Source organism: Arvicanthis niloticus, chromosome 4 (assembly GCF_011762505.2).
Source record: "Arvicanthis niloticus isolate mArvNil1 chromosome 4, mArvNil1.pat.X, whole genome shotgun sequence".
Classification (NCBI taxonomy): Eukaryota; Metazoa; Chordata; class Mammalia; order Rodentia; family Muridae; genus Arvicanthis; species Arvicanthis niloticus.
Window position 1 is genome coordinate 67505796 of NC_047661.1, and position 16923 is coordinate 67522718.

Below are 16923 nucleotides of genomic sequence, written 5' to 3' on the forward strand. Positions count from 1 at the left end.
TGTAGGCCAGACCTGGAAACCCTCCTCCTTATCTCTAGGGAAAATGAATTACTCTTCCTGTCTCACATGACAGGGGGATGAACTCTTTCACCCAGCAAAGGGTCTTGTAGTCTGCATTTACATCCTAAATGTCTCCAGCAACAGAGACAAATAGCAATTATTCTGCCCTCAATGTCTCCCCAGTGGACATATGGGGGTGCCGTGAACAGGGAAAGCCTGTTCCAGCCATCTGACTGGCATGGAACCTGCATGCTAGTTCAATTGGCTATGCCCTCTTCTGTGGCTTTCAACTATTCCTCCTAACTGACAGGAAATTACCTGATTCCATCAGAAGTCCCTCAGAGAGTTTCAAACACTATACAACAGAGGCTCTGACACAGGGTTAGTTAGCCTAGCAGGCTCAACTATGGACATTTGTTTAGCACAGAGTTATAGGTGTCACCTGGAACCACTGTTACTGGGTCCTGAGGGGGAAGAAACCTGGAGATTTTAGGAGATAGGGATGGTTAGATCTCTGTGGCACCATAAGGAGACAGAGGCAAAAAGAGACCAGAAGAGACTGTTTATTTCAAACAGCAATGGACAGATGTTCTCCTGATGGAAAGGGGGTGCCTTTCAAGAAGGAAGGGAACGCTCGGAGTTTATATAGGGAGCGTTGGAAATGGAGAAGTTAAATGTAGCTGCAGGGGGCTACCTGCCATTCTGAGGTCTCTATTTCCTGGAGCTGCTTGTCCAGACAAGGCCATTTCAGCTTTAGGAATGCCTTGTTCTGGCTGTCAGGATGCAGGTGACAGTGGGCAATGGAGTTAGGCGAAGGCGGTGGGGGCAGGGGCGGGAGTGTCAACATAGGGACAGGGGATTTCAGCAAGTCTTAGGACAACTAAAGCTTTCTTGGCCAGGATCTGGCCGGGTTTTATTTCTTCACGGATTATGATGCTGTTTTTTCTCTTTGGATTTATGGTAATATCAGATAGAACGCTTCCTATAGGGGTAACCCTGACAGCTCCCCAGGACTGGACTCTGACAAGATTTTATTAGCTCTGCTGTATCTAAAAACAATAGATTTAATTTTTAAAATCTGATTTCTTTAATAATTCAGGCCTGTTTATACACCAAATAACAGTTGTCCCTTAGTAATAATAGATAAAAACCACCAACAGCCCCTGGTTCCATAGCTGGTTTCACTGGAATCCATGGTCAACAACCTTATTCATACACCCCAGGGGTCTGTTTGTCCTTGTCCTCCTAGGTCTAATAATCAGGCCCTGCCTAATTCACTGATTGTTACTCTTCATAAAAACCAATGATTTAAAAGTAACTGAAATAAATGGATGGGTGAAGTGTCCTAGGTAAGACTGTCTTGTCTTGACTCCATTTTGGTCTGCTTAAGACACTGCACAGCCCCCTGCCCCTCCCCACACAGTCTACACATTGGGGATTTCCCTGACTCTGAACATGGTCCAGATGCATTAACCAAAATAATATGTTTACAATAAATGAAGAAGGCATAAGTTAAAAAGTAATTGCTATGCTATGCATGAAAAACTACTACATTCTGCCAAAAATAAATGTTGCAAGTTTACTCTGACTCTCATCTGACATTGATGTAACTGTGGTTTGTATCTTTAAAAATGGCTGAGCTTGGGCATCAAGAGACTCAGAGCCACTCTTGATCACAGCCAAAAATAAAGGACTCATTTGCTTTTAATTGTCTTTATCAGCATGGTTGTCTGTATCTTTCTCGAGTGGATTTATTATAGTATGCAAGCTCACAGTGTGTCTGCCTGGCGCCGGTGGAGGTCAGAAGAGGGTGTTGGATTCTCTGGAATTGGAGTTACACAGACGGTTGTGGGCCCTGGACCTCTGAAAGAGCATCAAGTTAGCTTCACTGCTGACCTCTCAGTCCACACAGAAGTTACTGTCTTTTATTGTAGACTTTAGCTGGATGTGATTCCAGCACTTAGGAGGCAGAGGGAGGCTGATCTGTGTGAATTCAAGGCCAGCCTAGTCTACACTGGGACTTCCAGGACAGTCAAGGAAAAATTGAGAGGCCCTGCCTCAAAATATATAAATAAAATTAATAAACTAAATAAAGCAGACCTTGGAAGTCTAAGTACATTTAGAAATTAGTTTAGTTTGAATATTTGTTTTGTAGGGCCCAAACAGCTCTGGAAGCTTGGCGTGCTACTGGAAAATTTGAATAAGAAACCTTTGGGTGGCTGGCTAGACATAAGGACAGCCTGGGTTCTCAGGTAGATGGCCAGGCCTGCTGAGACTTCCTCCCCTCCTTCCTCTCCTTGGTCCTTCGTGCAGTTGGTGCTTTCTAATCACAAACCCAGTATATTGCTGAGCCATAGATGCAATATATGTTTGTTCTTATCGAACAAAGAAGGAGCCATGTTATTTTATTGGTCAGTTAATGCTCAGGACGCCCCTTTACCCAGGAGCCTGGAGCACCTCGCTGGCCTGGGACTGCAGGTGTGGGGGCTCGGCCTTCATCTGTCCAGAGGGGACCCACCACTCTGTCGCGCGTGGCAGGGCAGTGCACTCCTACTTCTCCGCATAGCAGTAGGTTCCGTAGGCCGCCTGTTGGGGCCGGGGGAAGCCGAAGCTGCGCACCCCGGGGTCAGGGAGACCCCCGCAGCGCGGTCGCGGCGTGGTGATGGGGAAGCGAACGCTGCCGTCCGCCAGCCAGCCTCCATCGCACCGATCCAGCCCCGAGAACTTCCAGGCGGCGTAGAGATGCCCGACCTTGGCTACGACAGCTCCGCGCCGCCGGCAAGCCGCGTGGGCTTCGGTCAGCGTCAGCCGCCCGGGCACGAAGAACACCTGGCCTGGGAACGTGAGCGGGTGACCGGCCGCCCAAAGCAGCTGGCGTGGGACGGGGACGGGCCGCAAAGCTCCGGAAATGACAACCTGAGAACCTCTCACCAGACCGTGCCGAGGACTGTGGTCTAGGATGCTCGGGCCCGACATCAGACCCCGCCCACGCCCTTTCCCCTCTGCAGAGCTTCCGAGATTGGCCCCGCCCGCGCCCCGCCCCGCCCCGCTCTTCCTCCAGGCCCCGCCCACCACTGGGAGGCTGACCAGCCCCTGCTCGACCTACAAGTCCAGCTCCTGCCACCTCCTAGGTCCTTTCTCTCGGCCGGGGAGTCCTTCCCCCTGGCTCGGACCCCGCATGGCCCTTCTTGCAGGCGGAGTCCCCAGGCCGGGCCCCGCCTGCCCGCAGTTGGCTCACCTGCCAGGGCCGAGGTGAAGCAGAAGGCGTCGTAGCGGTCGCGGCTGCGGTCGCGGGGCCCGTAGCTGCGGATGCCTGGCCGCCCGTGGCCGCCGCACGGAGCCCGCGCGGTGAGCACAGGGTATCGCACGGAGCCCTCGAGCAACCAGCCGGCGTTGCACCAGTCCAGCCCCTCGGTCCACGCTGGCGGAGGAGGGGGGTGGGGAGGACGAGAGTCACCGGTGCAAGCTGGTCCCTGCCAATGTGCAGCTAGGGGCCATCAGCAGGGGGTCCGCCGCTCACCCTGGTAGAGTTGGCCGTAAGTGGCCAGGCGTCCGTCCTGCTCCTCACAAGCCCGCTTCGCCTCGAAGTAATTGAACTGGTAGCGGCCGCGGCTGGGCTGGTACGGAAACACCACACCTGGGGAGCCGAGAGCGTGGGTAGGGCAGTTGGGTGGGGCGGGGAGCGCGGGCAGGGGGCCGGCAAAGATGAGGTGCCCTGATACAACAAGGGAACCTCAGTGCCCGCACAGGAAAGCTCACCCTCCAGGCGCAGGGTCAGTGCCACGCTCTCATCCTCGATGCCATTGATGAGCTCGCAGCGGTACCGACCCTCATCCTCCAGATGCACGTTCTTGATGATCAGGGAGGCGTCCAGCCGATGCCCCCTCCGCAAGCTGGCACGCCCTCCCAGGAGCCCGTAGTCCCGGGCGTGCAGTCCGTTGGTGATGAGGATTAGCGTTTCCCGGAGCTCCCCGGGCTCCACTTTGCTCCAGCGTACTTTGTAGCTGGGCGGCGAGGTGCCCAGGACGCAGGGCAGTGTGGCCGTGGCCCCACGACGAGAGTGAATGACCTCGTGGATGGGGGGCAGGAGGTAGTGGGGACCCGGATGGGGGGCTGAGCAGAGGGGCCACAGTGGCAGGCTTCTTATCTCCCCAACCCCAAGTGCCCATTCAGACCTAGTCCCCAGAGGCTTTCCTTGGGCTCATCCTTATCTCTTCCCACTGATTCTCACTCCCTAGGTGCTTTCAACAGCTGCCCCTTTTATTTCTCCATCCCTTGGTCCCCTACCCCAGTGTTCTGGTTGGGAGCTGGGCTAGGGTCTTACCCGGGTTGCCCAGGGCTTTGTGAAAGCTGATGAAGACCCAGGGGAGAAGGAAGCAGCAGAACGCAGGGAGGGGGATCCGGCTGGGCATGGCGGTGGTGTCAGCAAACACTGTCTGCAGGAACAGGTGATGGGCACTCCTTAGGACTGGAGGGAAGGATGGGACGGCAGAGATGAGGATTGGCTTCCTGTTGGGTGCATGTAGGCTGCCAGCCCACAAGCCAACGGGGCTGATGACAGGTCATCTCAGCCAGCAAGTCCTGACTTAGCATCTCCTTTCTGGGTCCCTTCATCCCAGCTACTTCCCAGGCCTCCCATTGGAGTTTGAATCTCTGTATTCATTCGCCAGCATCGCTTCCCACCCCAGAGCCAAATTAAATTAAACATGATTTCTCCTGCTTAGAAGAGTGGCTCTCTCTTTTCCCTCCCTCCTCCCTCTTCTCCTCCCTCTTCTCCCTCTCCCTCTCCCTCTCCCTCTCCCTCTCCCTCTCCCTCTCCCTCTCCCTCTCCCTCTCCCTCTCCCTCTCCCTCTCCCTCTCCCTCCCCCCTCCCCCCTGCCCCCTCCCCCTCTCCCTCCCCCCTCTCCCCTCCCCCTCCCCCTCAAGCTGATAAAGCCAAACCTCCTTCACCTCCAAGGATCCAGGATCCAGCTTCCTCCTTGTCAATGATGTCTCCCCTAAGTGACTCTGTATCGGAGTCCAGGCACCCTGAACTTGAGAGACATGGATTGGGCCTGACCTCTGGAAAACCTTCCCTCATCCTTCAGTCTGTCTCACTGTGGCATATGAAGTCCCCTGGAGCAAATGGGGAACTTCTTCCTAAGACCTTTACTATCGCCTAAACCACCATGCACATGGGTGGGTAGGCTGTGTCACTAGGATTTTCCAGAAGTTACAATGCATGACACCATCAAGTTCTAAGAACAGTGTGAACTGCAGCTGTCTGTCTGGGCTATGGAGTCTCCTCCCAGCCCTACCCTGTTTTTTGGTAGTTTCTATTCTTATCACCTTGAACTTTTTTTTTAAACAAATGGTGGACTGATGACCCCTTGTTTTTATTTATTTTATAGACTGGGCTCTTCCATATGCTATGTGCATAACCTTAAAAGAGTAGCTGAACTTCAGCCTCAGTGTCTTGGTTAGTAAAGTCACAGTTGTAGCATCCTGCCTGTGGTAGCTAGTCCTCATTGCCAACTGGAGAGGACTTAGAATTACTTGAGGCAAACCTCTGTCTGTGAGGATGCAGCCAGAGAGAATTAGCAGGGGAAGAGGCCACTGAATGTGAGTAACACCGTCCCATGGCAGGAGCACCAGACAGAATGAAGCAGAAAAGAAAAAAATGGGTCAAGGCCCAGGATTCCCTTCCTGGCCCATCCTGGTGAGAACTGCTGTTTCACCATTCCTGCAAGGAAACTGTGAGCCAAAACCGATCTTTCTTTAAGCTGTTTCTGTTGACTATCTTGGACATAGCAACAATAAGTTTAACTGACACACTGTACTTCACAACTGCAAGAATTATCTGAATGAAGTATATATTTTTAAAACACTTAAAACAGTGCCTGGCGTGTAACACGTGTGACACCTGCTATAGACTACAGAGTAAGGCCAATCTGTGCATGCATTGCTATGAATTAACATTAAGCAATTAAAGGAAGAAGACACCGGTAAAGAAAGGCCTTGAAGAGTGTATCTAATGCGCTGGACCCTAAAGGTCAGTTTGTAGCTAAAGAAACAGGTTAGTTACATTAAGAACTTTCCCTCCAGGTGGTGGTGACGTATGCCTTTAATCCTAGTACTTGGGAGGCAGAGGCAGGTGGTCAGCCTTGTCTACAGAGAGAATCCCGGTGCTATACAGAGAAGCCCTATCTCAAAAAACAACAAAAAAAAACCCCAACAACAACAACAACAAAAGACAAAAAAAAAAAAAAAACAAAAAAACCCCAAAACCCAAACACAAACAAGACAAGACAAAAATCAAACAAATTAAAAACCCACTCCACAAAACAAAAAAACAAACAAACAAACAAACAAAAAAAAAAACAAAACACAACCCAAACCAAAACCCTCACCTTTCCAATATAGGTTGAAGACACCAGTGTTAGGTTCCTAGCACCTATGCCAAGCCGGCCACAGTTCCAGAGAATTTGGCATCCCCTTCTGGACTCTGAGGGCACCTACTTTCATGAGCACACACCCACACTAACACACACACACACATAATTTTTAAAAACTTCCAATAATAAAAATAACAGTGCCATAGTAGCACACACGCCTTTAATCCCAGAACTCAGGAGGCAAAGGCAGGTGAATCTCTGTGAGTTCGAGGACAGCCTGGTTTATATAGAGAGTTCTAGGACAGCCAGGGCTACACAGAGAAACCCTTTCTCAATTAAAAATAAAAGCATGTAGGACAGGAGTCCATATGAGACAACCTGGCAAATGAGAGGGCTTGTTACGTTTAGGAGCTGCCAAGATAACTCAGTGTATGAAGATGATTCCCACCAAGCCTGATAGTCTGAGTTCATTTCCTGGGAACCCACACCCTTAAAGGAGAGAACTGACCCCCAGAATTTGTTTTCTGACTTCATTCACACAAGCACGGCACAAGCACACCGCACATACACACATAATAAATAAAAATCAAAAAAAAAAAAAGTGGACTGAGAGCGATCCAGGATAAGGTACCCTGGACATGTTTTAAGTCCGATCTGACTGAGGCACTTTACTGTACACTTCTGTTGTGACTCCCCTGGCTATCCAGGGAGGCATTGATAAATGCCTCAGGTGCAGTCACAGAGCTATGAAAGGAGGGTTGGCTGGGGTTTGAATCCAGATGGGACCAGCTTGAGTTCTTAGTCACTGGTCTAGAGTTCTGTATTTCAAGAGAGGCACACAGGTAACATTTCCATACCCCTTGGAGAAAGAAACAACACGGTAGCCAGCAGCCCACTGCCTACCTGCAAGATGGTCTCTCCTCAGCGGCAGAGGGAGGCGTGTTCAGCAGCTTCCTGTCCTGTGAAAGGAAGAAGTTGCAGTGGGGGTGCATTAGGGATCCTGGGGCTCAAAGCACCCTAAAGCCTCAGGGCTTGGGCACCTGATCAAAACGTTGTGTCTCCTCTGACACTGTTTAAAGAGACTTGTTTCCTGTGTTCAGAGAATCCAAGGCACTGAGGCCTGTGTTCACGCAGCACACTAAGCCAACTGTGACTGCATCAGTGGCACTTGATGTCCTGGGGCCAGGGCAAGACTCGGTTGGGATGGTAGGGGACAGAGTAAAGCAATCCAGGCGATTACCTAAAAGAGTACAAAGAGTGGGCCTTGCTACTTCTCCTGTCCTTAGACCAGGGGTACTTACAGACCGACTGTAAGTACAGGGATTCTGGGCCAGGAGGGGTGGGGATGAACCCTAAGTGTGAATCCAGCTCTGTATTTCCCTATGGATCCCCCTCCAAACAACAGAATTGCCCTCCCCCAACCAAAGCCCTCACCTGCGCCCTCCGTGCCAGGCTACATATGGCCTTTCAGAAGAGGCTCTCAAGATGGGAATCAGACTTTCAGGATGTCTGGCTGCTTCAGGACCCTGACCCTTTCTGTCTGTCTGTCCTTTTCTTTTCTGTCCACACCCTATTGGAAACACAATTTCCCATTGTCTCTGTCTTCTCCCCCATTGTTGGGTAACAGGAGCCCTTTATTCATCCCTTGGGCAATGGCATGGAAATATCCACAGCTGGGGATGTGGGATGCAGGACAGGCTGGCACAAATCACCGGAAAAAGGCCTGTGTGGGTGATTGGCTCGCAGCAGAAATTGACACCCAGTAAGGGCATAGGAGAAAGTTGAAATGGGGCACCCTCAGTACTCCCAACTTCAGGATTATGAAAAGATCATGTAGCCGGGCAGTGGTGGTGCACGCCTTTAATCCCAGCACTTGGGAGGCAGAGGCAGGTGGATTTCTGGTCTACAGAATGAGTTCCAGGACAGCCAGGACTACACAGAGAAACCCTGTCTCAAAATGCCCCTGCCAAAAAAAGAAAGAAAGAAAAGACTGTGTGTGATGCTGGAGAAGCACCTTGTCCGTGTGGCACAGCAGAGCAGCTAGGATCGCTGCTGTCTGGAGAGGTAGAAATCACATGAAAATGTTTGTGCCCCTGGAAAGGGACTGTTAGCAAGGAGGTACTATGGAAGTTCTCTAGCTATTTTTATTATTTTAGATGTATGAGTGTTGCTTTTAGATGTATAGTGGTGTATGTCTGTAGTGCCTAAAAAGGCCAGAAGAGGGCATCAGATACCACAGAACGGAAGTTACAGACCCTGAAAGCTGTAACTTGTGTGCTCAGAATGAAACCTGGGTCCTTTGAAAAAGCAACAAGTGCTCTTAACCCCTGAGCCATCTCTCCAGAACCATGGGGATCTCAATAAAATAAAGTCATCTGATTTCGCAGTTCCTCCTTCCTCTACACCAGTGGATGAACTTTTTTTTTTTTTAATTTTCAGGAAGACTGGTGATATGCTCCGTAGGTAAAAACCACATCCTGGCAACTGAATTTAATCACCAGATCCACAGTCGAAAGAGAAGACGAACTCCCAAAAGTCGTCCTCTGACCTCCACACCCAAACTCAACCTGCAGTGCCTCACATACAACAAAACATTTGGAGAGGACACAGATGTGGACTACCACTTGAAATGCTGAAGCAGGAGGATTGCCATGAGTTTGAGTCTACCTTGGGCTATGGAATGAAACTTTCCTCAAAAACAAATAAAAACATGGCCAGAGAGGTTAAGAGCACTAGCTGTTGTCTAGAGGATCTGAATTCAGTTCCCAGCACACACGTAGCAGTTCACAGCTGTAACACTAGTCTCAAGAGATCTGACACCCTCTTTTGGTCACAGTAGGTGCCAGGCATACATACGATGCACAGGCATGCATGCAGGAAAACATCCACACATATGAAATAATACGATTATAAAAATAAATGTCTGAAGAGGAGGACGCTTAGTCTTCCAGGTGGAAATTTATTTCCTGTACAGTCTTTCTGGCCTCTCCTCATGCTAAAGTCCACTCCCATAGACCAAGTGACAACTTGCACACATGTGCTGAGGTGTACACTTGTTGTGGCATGATTTTTATGTATGTACACCATATAGACAGGTGCCCATCAACAATTCAGAGTAAGACTAAGGCTTTGGCTTCTGTCAGTGCATCGGACCTGCCCCAAGACAGTTTAGACTCCCTTAAAGCTTCAATTTTTTCTTCTTCCTTCCTTCTTTCCTTTCTTCTTTCATATTTTATTATTTTTAGCTGAGAGTGATAGCACATGTCTTTAATCTCAGAACTCAGAGGCAGAAGTGGGTAGGTTCTGTTGGAGTCTGAAGCCAGCCTGATTTACATAGCAAATTCCAGGACAGACAAAGTTACATAGAGAAGTCCTGTCTCAGAAAAAAAGAAAAAAGAAAAAAAAAAAACCCAAAACTTTATTTGTCATTTTTAACAGATTTATTTTATGTATATGAGTACACTGTAGCTGTCTTCAGACACACCAGAAGAGGGCATCAGATCCCATTACAGATGGCTATGTGCCAACACATGGGTGTTGGGAATTGAACTCGGGACATCTGGAACAGCAGTCAGTGCTCTTAACCATCAAGCCATCTCTCCAGCCCCTGTTTGCTACTTTTGGTCATGCAGGTGTCTGAGTATGGGTAAGTGCATGTGAGCGACCGAGGAAGCCAGAAATGTCAGGTCCTCTAGCCTAGAGTTACAGTTATGAACTCCCTGATGTGGTCCTGGGACCTGAAGTTAGGTTCTCTGCATAAATAGTTCAGGCTCCCAACCACTGTCTTTTTAGCCCCTTCAGATTGCTCCGAGCCATCTTTTTCTTTGCTGAACAACCCTGCCTGGTTTATTCTGCCTCTGAGTTCTGAGATTAGAGGCATGTGCCATCACTCTCAGCTAAAAATAGGAAGTCAGGATTCTAGACTTACTATTTTAAAAGAGGGGCCCAGACACTGAAGAGATGAGAAAGACGATGCTGTGCACCAAGGCGGGGCTGTGGCTTAAGCTTTCCGACTTCTTGTCTGTATGCGTTATAGGTCTCATTATGGTAGACCCAACTGGCCTGGAACTCACAGAGATTCACCTGCCTCTGTCTCCTGAGGGCTGGGTTTAAAGGCAGTTGACCCCTTCCTCCACTCCCATCCCTTAAATGTGTATCAGTGTTTTACTTACATGTGTGTCTGTGCATCGGGTGCATGCCTACTTCCTGCACAGGTCAGAAATGTCTATCAGATCCCCTGGACCTGGAGTTACAAATGGCGCTGAGCTTCCATGTTGTTTTGGGAATCGAACTCAGGTCCTCTGGAAGAGCAGCCAGGGCTCTGGACCACTGAGCCATCTCTCCAGCCCTCCAATTTTTCTAACCCTTCCGCTCTTCTTTTGGTCTCCCTAAGTCTGATGAACCCCCAGAATATCATTTGGGCCTATCTAACAAAGGACCGACGGGGTTATACTCTTCAGGGCCAGGTTGACTGTCCTCCTCTAAGCGGCTACGCCCCCCACCTCCCAATCACGCTGCTAAGCTCTCCCCTCCTCCTGGGACTTACCCATCCCTTCCTAGTGAGAGGACAAATAGCCTGCTGTCTCAGGGTTCAGGACAGCCTGATCCTATGCAACTGATTGGCTTCCTCCCAAGACAAACAGAAGAGAGAGGAGGGTGGAGTCTGGGGCCCCTCCTCCTCCCCGGAGCCTGCTCAGTCCCTCTTCGCTAGTTGCACATTGAATTTCTCCATCACTGAGCTCAGAACTACTCTCGCTGCAAGAGGAGGCCTCTGAGGAAGACTGAGGAAAGAACACCTGGTGAACCGCCGGTGTGTGTACTCAAGGCTACTCTCAGCTCAGGTCTCCAGACACTGAAAAGAGGAAGCGGGTGAGTGCCCCCAGGCCTAGCGTCTTCCCCAGAGAAGTTTGCTCTCAGGATTTGACTCCTTGTCTGCGGCTTCCGACTTAGTGGCCGTGGTAAAGGCGAGCGTGGTCCCAGTTTATACCAGATGGTTGGTGGAAAGGCTGTCAGGATGCCACTGCCGGAGTTGGGAGAGAGGTAAGTATGATTGGCAGGGCTCCCATCCGTTACAGTGACTGCCCACACACAGCCGCATCCAGGGGCCTCTTTGGACGGCTGAGTCTTGCCACACTAAGGGGTGAGCCTGAGAATGAGCCATGAAGACATTATGCTTCCACTCGGGGACGCTTTAAGATGAATTGGGGTGAGGGTTCAAATAGGGAAATGAGAAGGGCAAAGGGGAGGGTCCTGGAACGGAGAGATTTGACATTACTTACTAATTAGCAGCAGCCACATTTTCTCAGGCTGAAGGAAGGCGGGAAGAAGGAGAAAGTGTACTCTCCCCCCATGAGCAGGACTGAGAGACCTTGGTTGCCACAGCAAGGTCAAGTGACGGGATCTAGGTGGAGTTACCCACCTTGGCTGCCCGGAACACAGCAGAACTGCCCCTGGGCTTGCCTTGAGACATCTCCGGCCGTGACCTGGAATGGACTATGGATTATCCCACCCATCTGAAACCAGGAGGGGTTGTGGGTTGGGTCTTCCCCTTTAAATTGAGAGCTGAACATTAAAGCTTTGGGCCTTGATCAGAGAACTTTGTCTTGGCCTCATCTCTTCTCGCCCTCCTTCCCCTTTCATTCCCAGCCCCCCTTTCAGGTGAATCCAGTTGACTTGTGGCCGCGGGCGGCTACAAGAAAGGACGGTAAAACATAAACATATATCAGCCTCCTGGCACAGATGTAGAGACCACTGCCTTACAGGAGACTGCGGCTCCTCTCCCTGCCCTGTCAGCCTAGAAGTCCTGGCTGGGATTCCCCAACCCGTTCTCCATTCCAATCTCATTATTTGGGACCCTTGAGTAGGAGAGTTGCCCAATACCTGCTGAGAATCTAGAACCCAAAGGAGGCTGTGGGAGGAAAGAACTGTGTGTGTGTGTGTGTGTGTGTGTGTGTGTGTGTGTGTGTGTGTGTGTGTACACGCGCGCGTGCACCTGTCTGTCTGTACAGGAACCTTCCTGATGTCATGTTCTCATCCCAACCTAGCAGAGACCCAGAGGTCCAGGAGCTCTTTTCAGGGCTGTTGAAGACTCACTCACTGACTTTTGCCTATGAACCATCATGTTAACCCACCTTGCAACTGTCAGTCCACTACTGAGTTGAACTTTTGCCCAACTGCCCCTGTGGATAATATAAGATCTTGACCTCTCACTCTGTTAACCCATTTTCTCCTGGGCCTCAGAGCTTACTGTTTCTGAAGCCTAGGCAGACCTTAACCTCCAAATCCTCCTAGCTCAGTCTCCTGAGTAGCTGAAGTGTATTTGAGACACTATATGCAGCTTCTCCTTCCCAGCCTCTGGCTGTCTTCCCTGACTGTTGGTGCACACACCCAGATTCACTGTGGCCAGTCTTAAACCCAGAAGTGAGGTCTACAAGTGTGGTGCCTTCATTCTCAGGCTGGATGGAATGGTTAACAGAAACAAGCATGCCCCATTTTACTTCTTTCTCTACCTTCTTCCAAACAGGAGAAGCCAACCTCAGCAAACAGGACTGTTAATTTCAAAATGGCGAGGAGCAGACGCAGTGGGCATGACAGCTTATTCTTGGTTGTCAACTTAGTTACATGTGGGATTAACTAAAACTCAAACAGCTGAGCACACCTGTGAGGGATTGTCTTCATCTAATTGAGGAAGACCTGGCTTTGTTCCTGGAGCATCCCCTATAAGACTGCAGTGCCAAGGGTGGAGGTGGGGTGTCAGTAAAGGGCTTGGAGATGAAGCACTCCGGAGACAGTTTCAGTCAGGGAGCAGCATCTGCTGTACTGCACATGAACAACTGTTTATCTTGTAGAAGCCTATCTACTGTGATTGTTTAGCAGATTACCTCAGACTGGACAGCAAGCACTCATATCACCAGGGTCTCTATGCAGAAGAAGCACATAAACAGGAGACTTGGAGTGTGCAGACTCCTCAGCAGGCAAGCTACCACCCACAGATGCTACTTCAGCATTCAGTGGTCTGACTCTGGGAATACCCAGGAGCATGGTGTGCCATGTGTCTTACAAGCAGTGTGCTGGAAGTTAGACTGCCAGGTCATGCCTGCATTTTCTCCTACAAAAGCCCACCCTGAATCTGGATCTTTTGAGGTGGGACCACACCTTCTAGTGGCAGACTCTATAGAGGACATGGAAGGAGGAAGCTTTTGCTCTTTGCCTGCTTGCCCTTGCTCTGGCCTCATTGGTCTTAGAGCCTATGTATACTGAGTATACTATGTATACTATGAAGACCAACTTGAGACATCCAGGCTTGTGGACTGAACAAGTATTGGATTCTTGGACTTTGGAGACAGCCATTGTTGAACATGCTGAACCACAGCCTGTAAGCCACTCAAATTAATCATATATGATTTATTCTTATTCTTAAACTGAGAGACTGCCCAGGAAGATGGATGGAGGGGGAGGAGGAGAGACAGAATGAATCTGTGGGTATAGAGTTGATGCAAGGTATGGTGATCTAAATAAGAATCTCCCCACAGGCTCATATATTTGAATGTTTAGTCATCAGGGGGTGGGGTTACTTGAGAAGGATTAGGAGGTGTGGTCTTATTGCAGTAGGTGTGGTCTTGTTAGAGGAAGTTGATGGACAAACTTGACTTCATTTTAAGATTAGAAACCACCTTTGTTACAGGGTCAAAATAAGTTCATTCCTATTTTCTGTAAAAATTTAAATTTGACCACGTCTTAACCCGTTTTCTGGAATTTGACATGTTCCAAATCCTATACCATGACCTGATAAGATTAGATGTTCTGCCACATAATTTTGAGATATTCTGCCAAGTTTCTTCATAACCAAAAACCCTTGGAAGTCCCCTAGTCTTGTAGTTTTTTGTCTATAAAATTTCTTTTCTACTGTGTTTGAAGCTCTTCTCTTAAACATGGAGGTAGTTTGTCTAATAGAAAATAAAGCTTGCTTAATTACACCAAAAATTGGGTTAGTGGTCTTTACTCTCATTTAGCAGAATTAATGAAGTGTGTCACTGAGGGTGAGCTTTGAGTTTTAAAAATCCCAAGACAGGCTCAGTGATTCTCTCTTCCTGCTGCCTGCAGATATGGATGTAGAACTCTCAGTTCCTGCTCCAGTATTATGTCTGCCTGCATGTCACCATGCTTCCTGCCATGATGACAATGGACTAAGCCTCTGAAACTATAAGCAAGTCCTGATGACATGCTTTCTTTTATAAGAGTTGCAGTGGTCATGGTGTCTCTTCACAGCAATAGAACAGTGACTAAGACAGAAATTGGTACAGGGTCTGAAATATTTATGTGACAGGTCTGATCATGCCGCTCATTGGCAGAATGAGAACTTGGGGACTGGACTAGAAAAGCAGTTGAATACTTAAGGGCTTAATGGGCCATCCTAGTAGGACCTTGGAGGACAGTGGGGCTAACAGCAGTGTAGATTATGATGGCCCACCTCAAGAAGTTTCAGAGGAGAAGAATATTAGTAAGTGGCTGAGGGACTCTTCTTGTATTTGGTGAAGAATGTGGCTGCTTTCTGTCCTTGCTTTAAAAAAAAGATCTGCCTGAGTCTAAATTGAAGAGTTTTAGACTAATGGCATTGGCAGAGGAGATTTCAAGACTCTGATATTGACTGCAGTGCAGTTATTAGTGATCATGTGTATGGCGACATGTGTAGGTGTGACAGTCCCACTGCCCAGGAGTGCTGCACCAGAGTGAGCCAGGAGAAGCATCTGTGGGCTACAGAGCATCAAAGGAAAGGAACAGGAGAAATAGGCTAATGTACAGAACCATCTGGCCGGGTGAGCAGGATGAAGGCCCACTGCAGCCAGAGCTTCTCCACACCATCTGAACGGTCTTTCTGCAGATGAATCAGGATCAAACAGAACAAATGGAGCTGCTGTAGGGTGAGAGCCGTTGGGAGAGCCTGTGGAACATTTTGTTTGGGTATAGGAGGAAGTTCCACAAATAAAATGTTTAAAAGACAGGGTGAAAATATGAGGATAATAAGAATAAAAGAAGTGGTCAAAGGTCAAGGGTCAAGAGGAGGAGTCAGAGTGGGAGGAGGCCTGTGGTGAAATTTTTATTTGGTCCTTGTGTCTTTTGGTCTTGTCTCAAACCAGCTAGTACCCCTCTTGGAGTTCACCTGGGCTATGGAGGGGTTTAGGGGCACTAATGTTTCTTAACGGTCTCCATTTGACAAAAGGGTGGTGTAGAAGGAGCAACCAATAAATATCTCACAGGAGGGTCCCTCCAAGGGACTAAAATAAAACTTAGCAAATGGCAAAGCAAAGATCAAGAACATAAGAAAGCCATCTGGTAACTGTGCATTCTTGAAGCACATATGCCAAGAAGGCAGTACCTGTAGCATATGAAAAGTGAGTCTAGCCGGGGCAGTGGTGGCACATGCCTTTAATCTTAGCACTGGGGAGGCAGAGGCAGGCGGGTTTCTGAGTTCAAGGCCATCCTGGTCTACAGAGTGAGTTCCAGGCCAGCCAGGGCTACACAGAGAAACCCTGTCTCAAAAAAAAAAAAAAAAAAAAAAAAAAAAAAGAGAGAGAGAGAGAGAGAGAGAGAGAGAGAAAAATGAGTCAGACTGTTGGTACTATTGTAATTTTTACTGAGCATAGAGTTAAAAAAGTAGGGTCGAGCAGTGTGGATACACTCATGCCTTTAATTCCAGCACTCAGGATGTAGAGGCAGGCAGATCTCAGTCTGAGACCACACTGGTCTACAGAGGACAGCCACAGCTACTCAGAGAAACCCTGTCTGAAAAGGCCAAAAATCAATCAATCAATAAAATCAATCGATTCAATCAATCAATACTCCTCTAATAAGGAACCATGGGTGGTTAGAGTGTGTCTCCTGGAGTTAGCATGGACTAAGAAGAATTGAAAGCAGAGTAAAGAGCGTGACCAGTTAACTAACATGCGGGTCCCATCCCAGTCAGGTGGTAGGCTAATGTTTAAGGTTCCTGTCTTAGTCAGGGTTTCTATTTTTGCACAAACATCATGACCAAGAAGCAAGGGGGAGGAAAGGGTTTATTCAGCTTACACTTCCACATTGTTGTTCATCACCAAAGGAAGTCAGGACTGGAACTCAAGCAGGTCAGGAAGCAGTAGCTGATGCAGAGACCATGAAGGGATGTTACTTACTGGCTTGCTTCCCCTGGCTTGCTCAGCTTGCTTTCTTATAGAACCCAGGACTACCAGTCCAATGATGGCACTACCCACAATGGGCTTTCCCACCCTTGATCACTAATTGAGGAAATGCCTTACAGCTGGATCTCATGGAGGCATTTCTTCAAGGGAGGCTCCTTTCTCTGTGATAATTCCATCTTGTGTCAAGTGTACTTGTCATATATATATATATATATATATATATATATATATATATATATAAAATAAGTAGAATCTTAAAAAAAAAAAAAAAAGTACATGTCCTGGGTTTATATGCTTCAGTTAGCAAGAAAAGTTAGCAGGAAACAAAACTACAGAAGCTAAAAAACAAGGTTAGTACATTAGGGACTTTCCCA

At 48.6% G+C, this 16923-nt stretch overlaps 1 protein-coding gene and 1 long non-coding RNA gene across 12 annotated transcripts; one reads left to right on the top strand and one right to left on the bottom strand.

Moving 5' to 3' along the window:
• Positions 1-2358: 2358 nt before the first annotated feature.
• On the bottom strand, positions 2359-7920 carry Hapln2 (hyaluronan and proteoglycan link protein 2). Of its 11 annotated transcripts, none has more exons than XM_076932663.1 (8): positions 7809-7920; positions 7278-7333; positions 4951-5028; positions 4325-4436; positions 3760-4113; positions 3521-3637; positions 3239-3421; positions 2359-2834 (listed from the first exon to the last, which is right to left on the bottom strand). In XM_076932663.1, the coding sequence occupies exons 4-8, from the start codon at positions 4410-4412 to the stop codon at positions 2551-2553; spliced, it is 1026 nt and encodes a 341-aa protein (XP_076788778.1). In that variant the 5' UTR covers positions 4413-4436; positions 4951-5028; positions 7278-7333; positions 7809-7920; the 3' UTR covers positions 2359-2550. The 11 variants fall into 11 exon arrangements, with proteins under 11 accessions (XP_076788778.1, XP_034357268.1, XP_034357270.1 ...); XM_034501377.2 differs by having other exon boundaries at positions 4325-4468; XM_034501379.2 differs by having other exon boundaries at positions 4951-5033.
• A 2809-nt stretch (positions 7921-10729) lies between these two features.
• Positions 10730-11970, top strand: LOC117707805 (uncharacterized). The gene is made up of 2 exons (XR_013109903.1): positions 10730-11414; positions 11681-11970. It is a non-coding gene; the product is annotated as an uncharacterized LOC117707805 (long non-coding RNA).
• The last annotated feature ends 4953 nt before the right edge of the window (positions 11971-16923 follow it).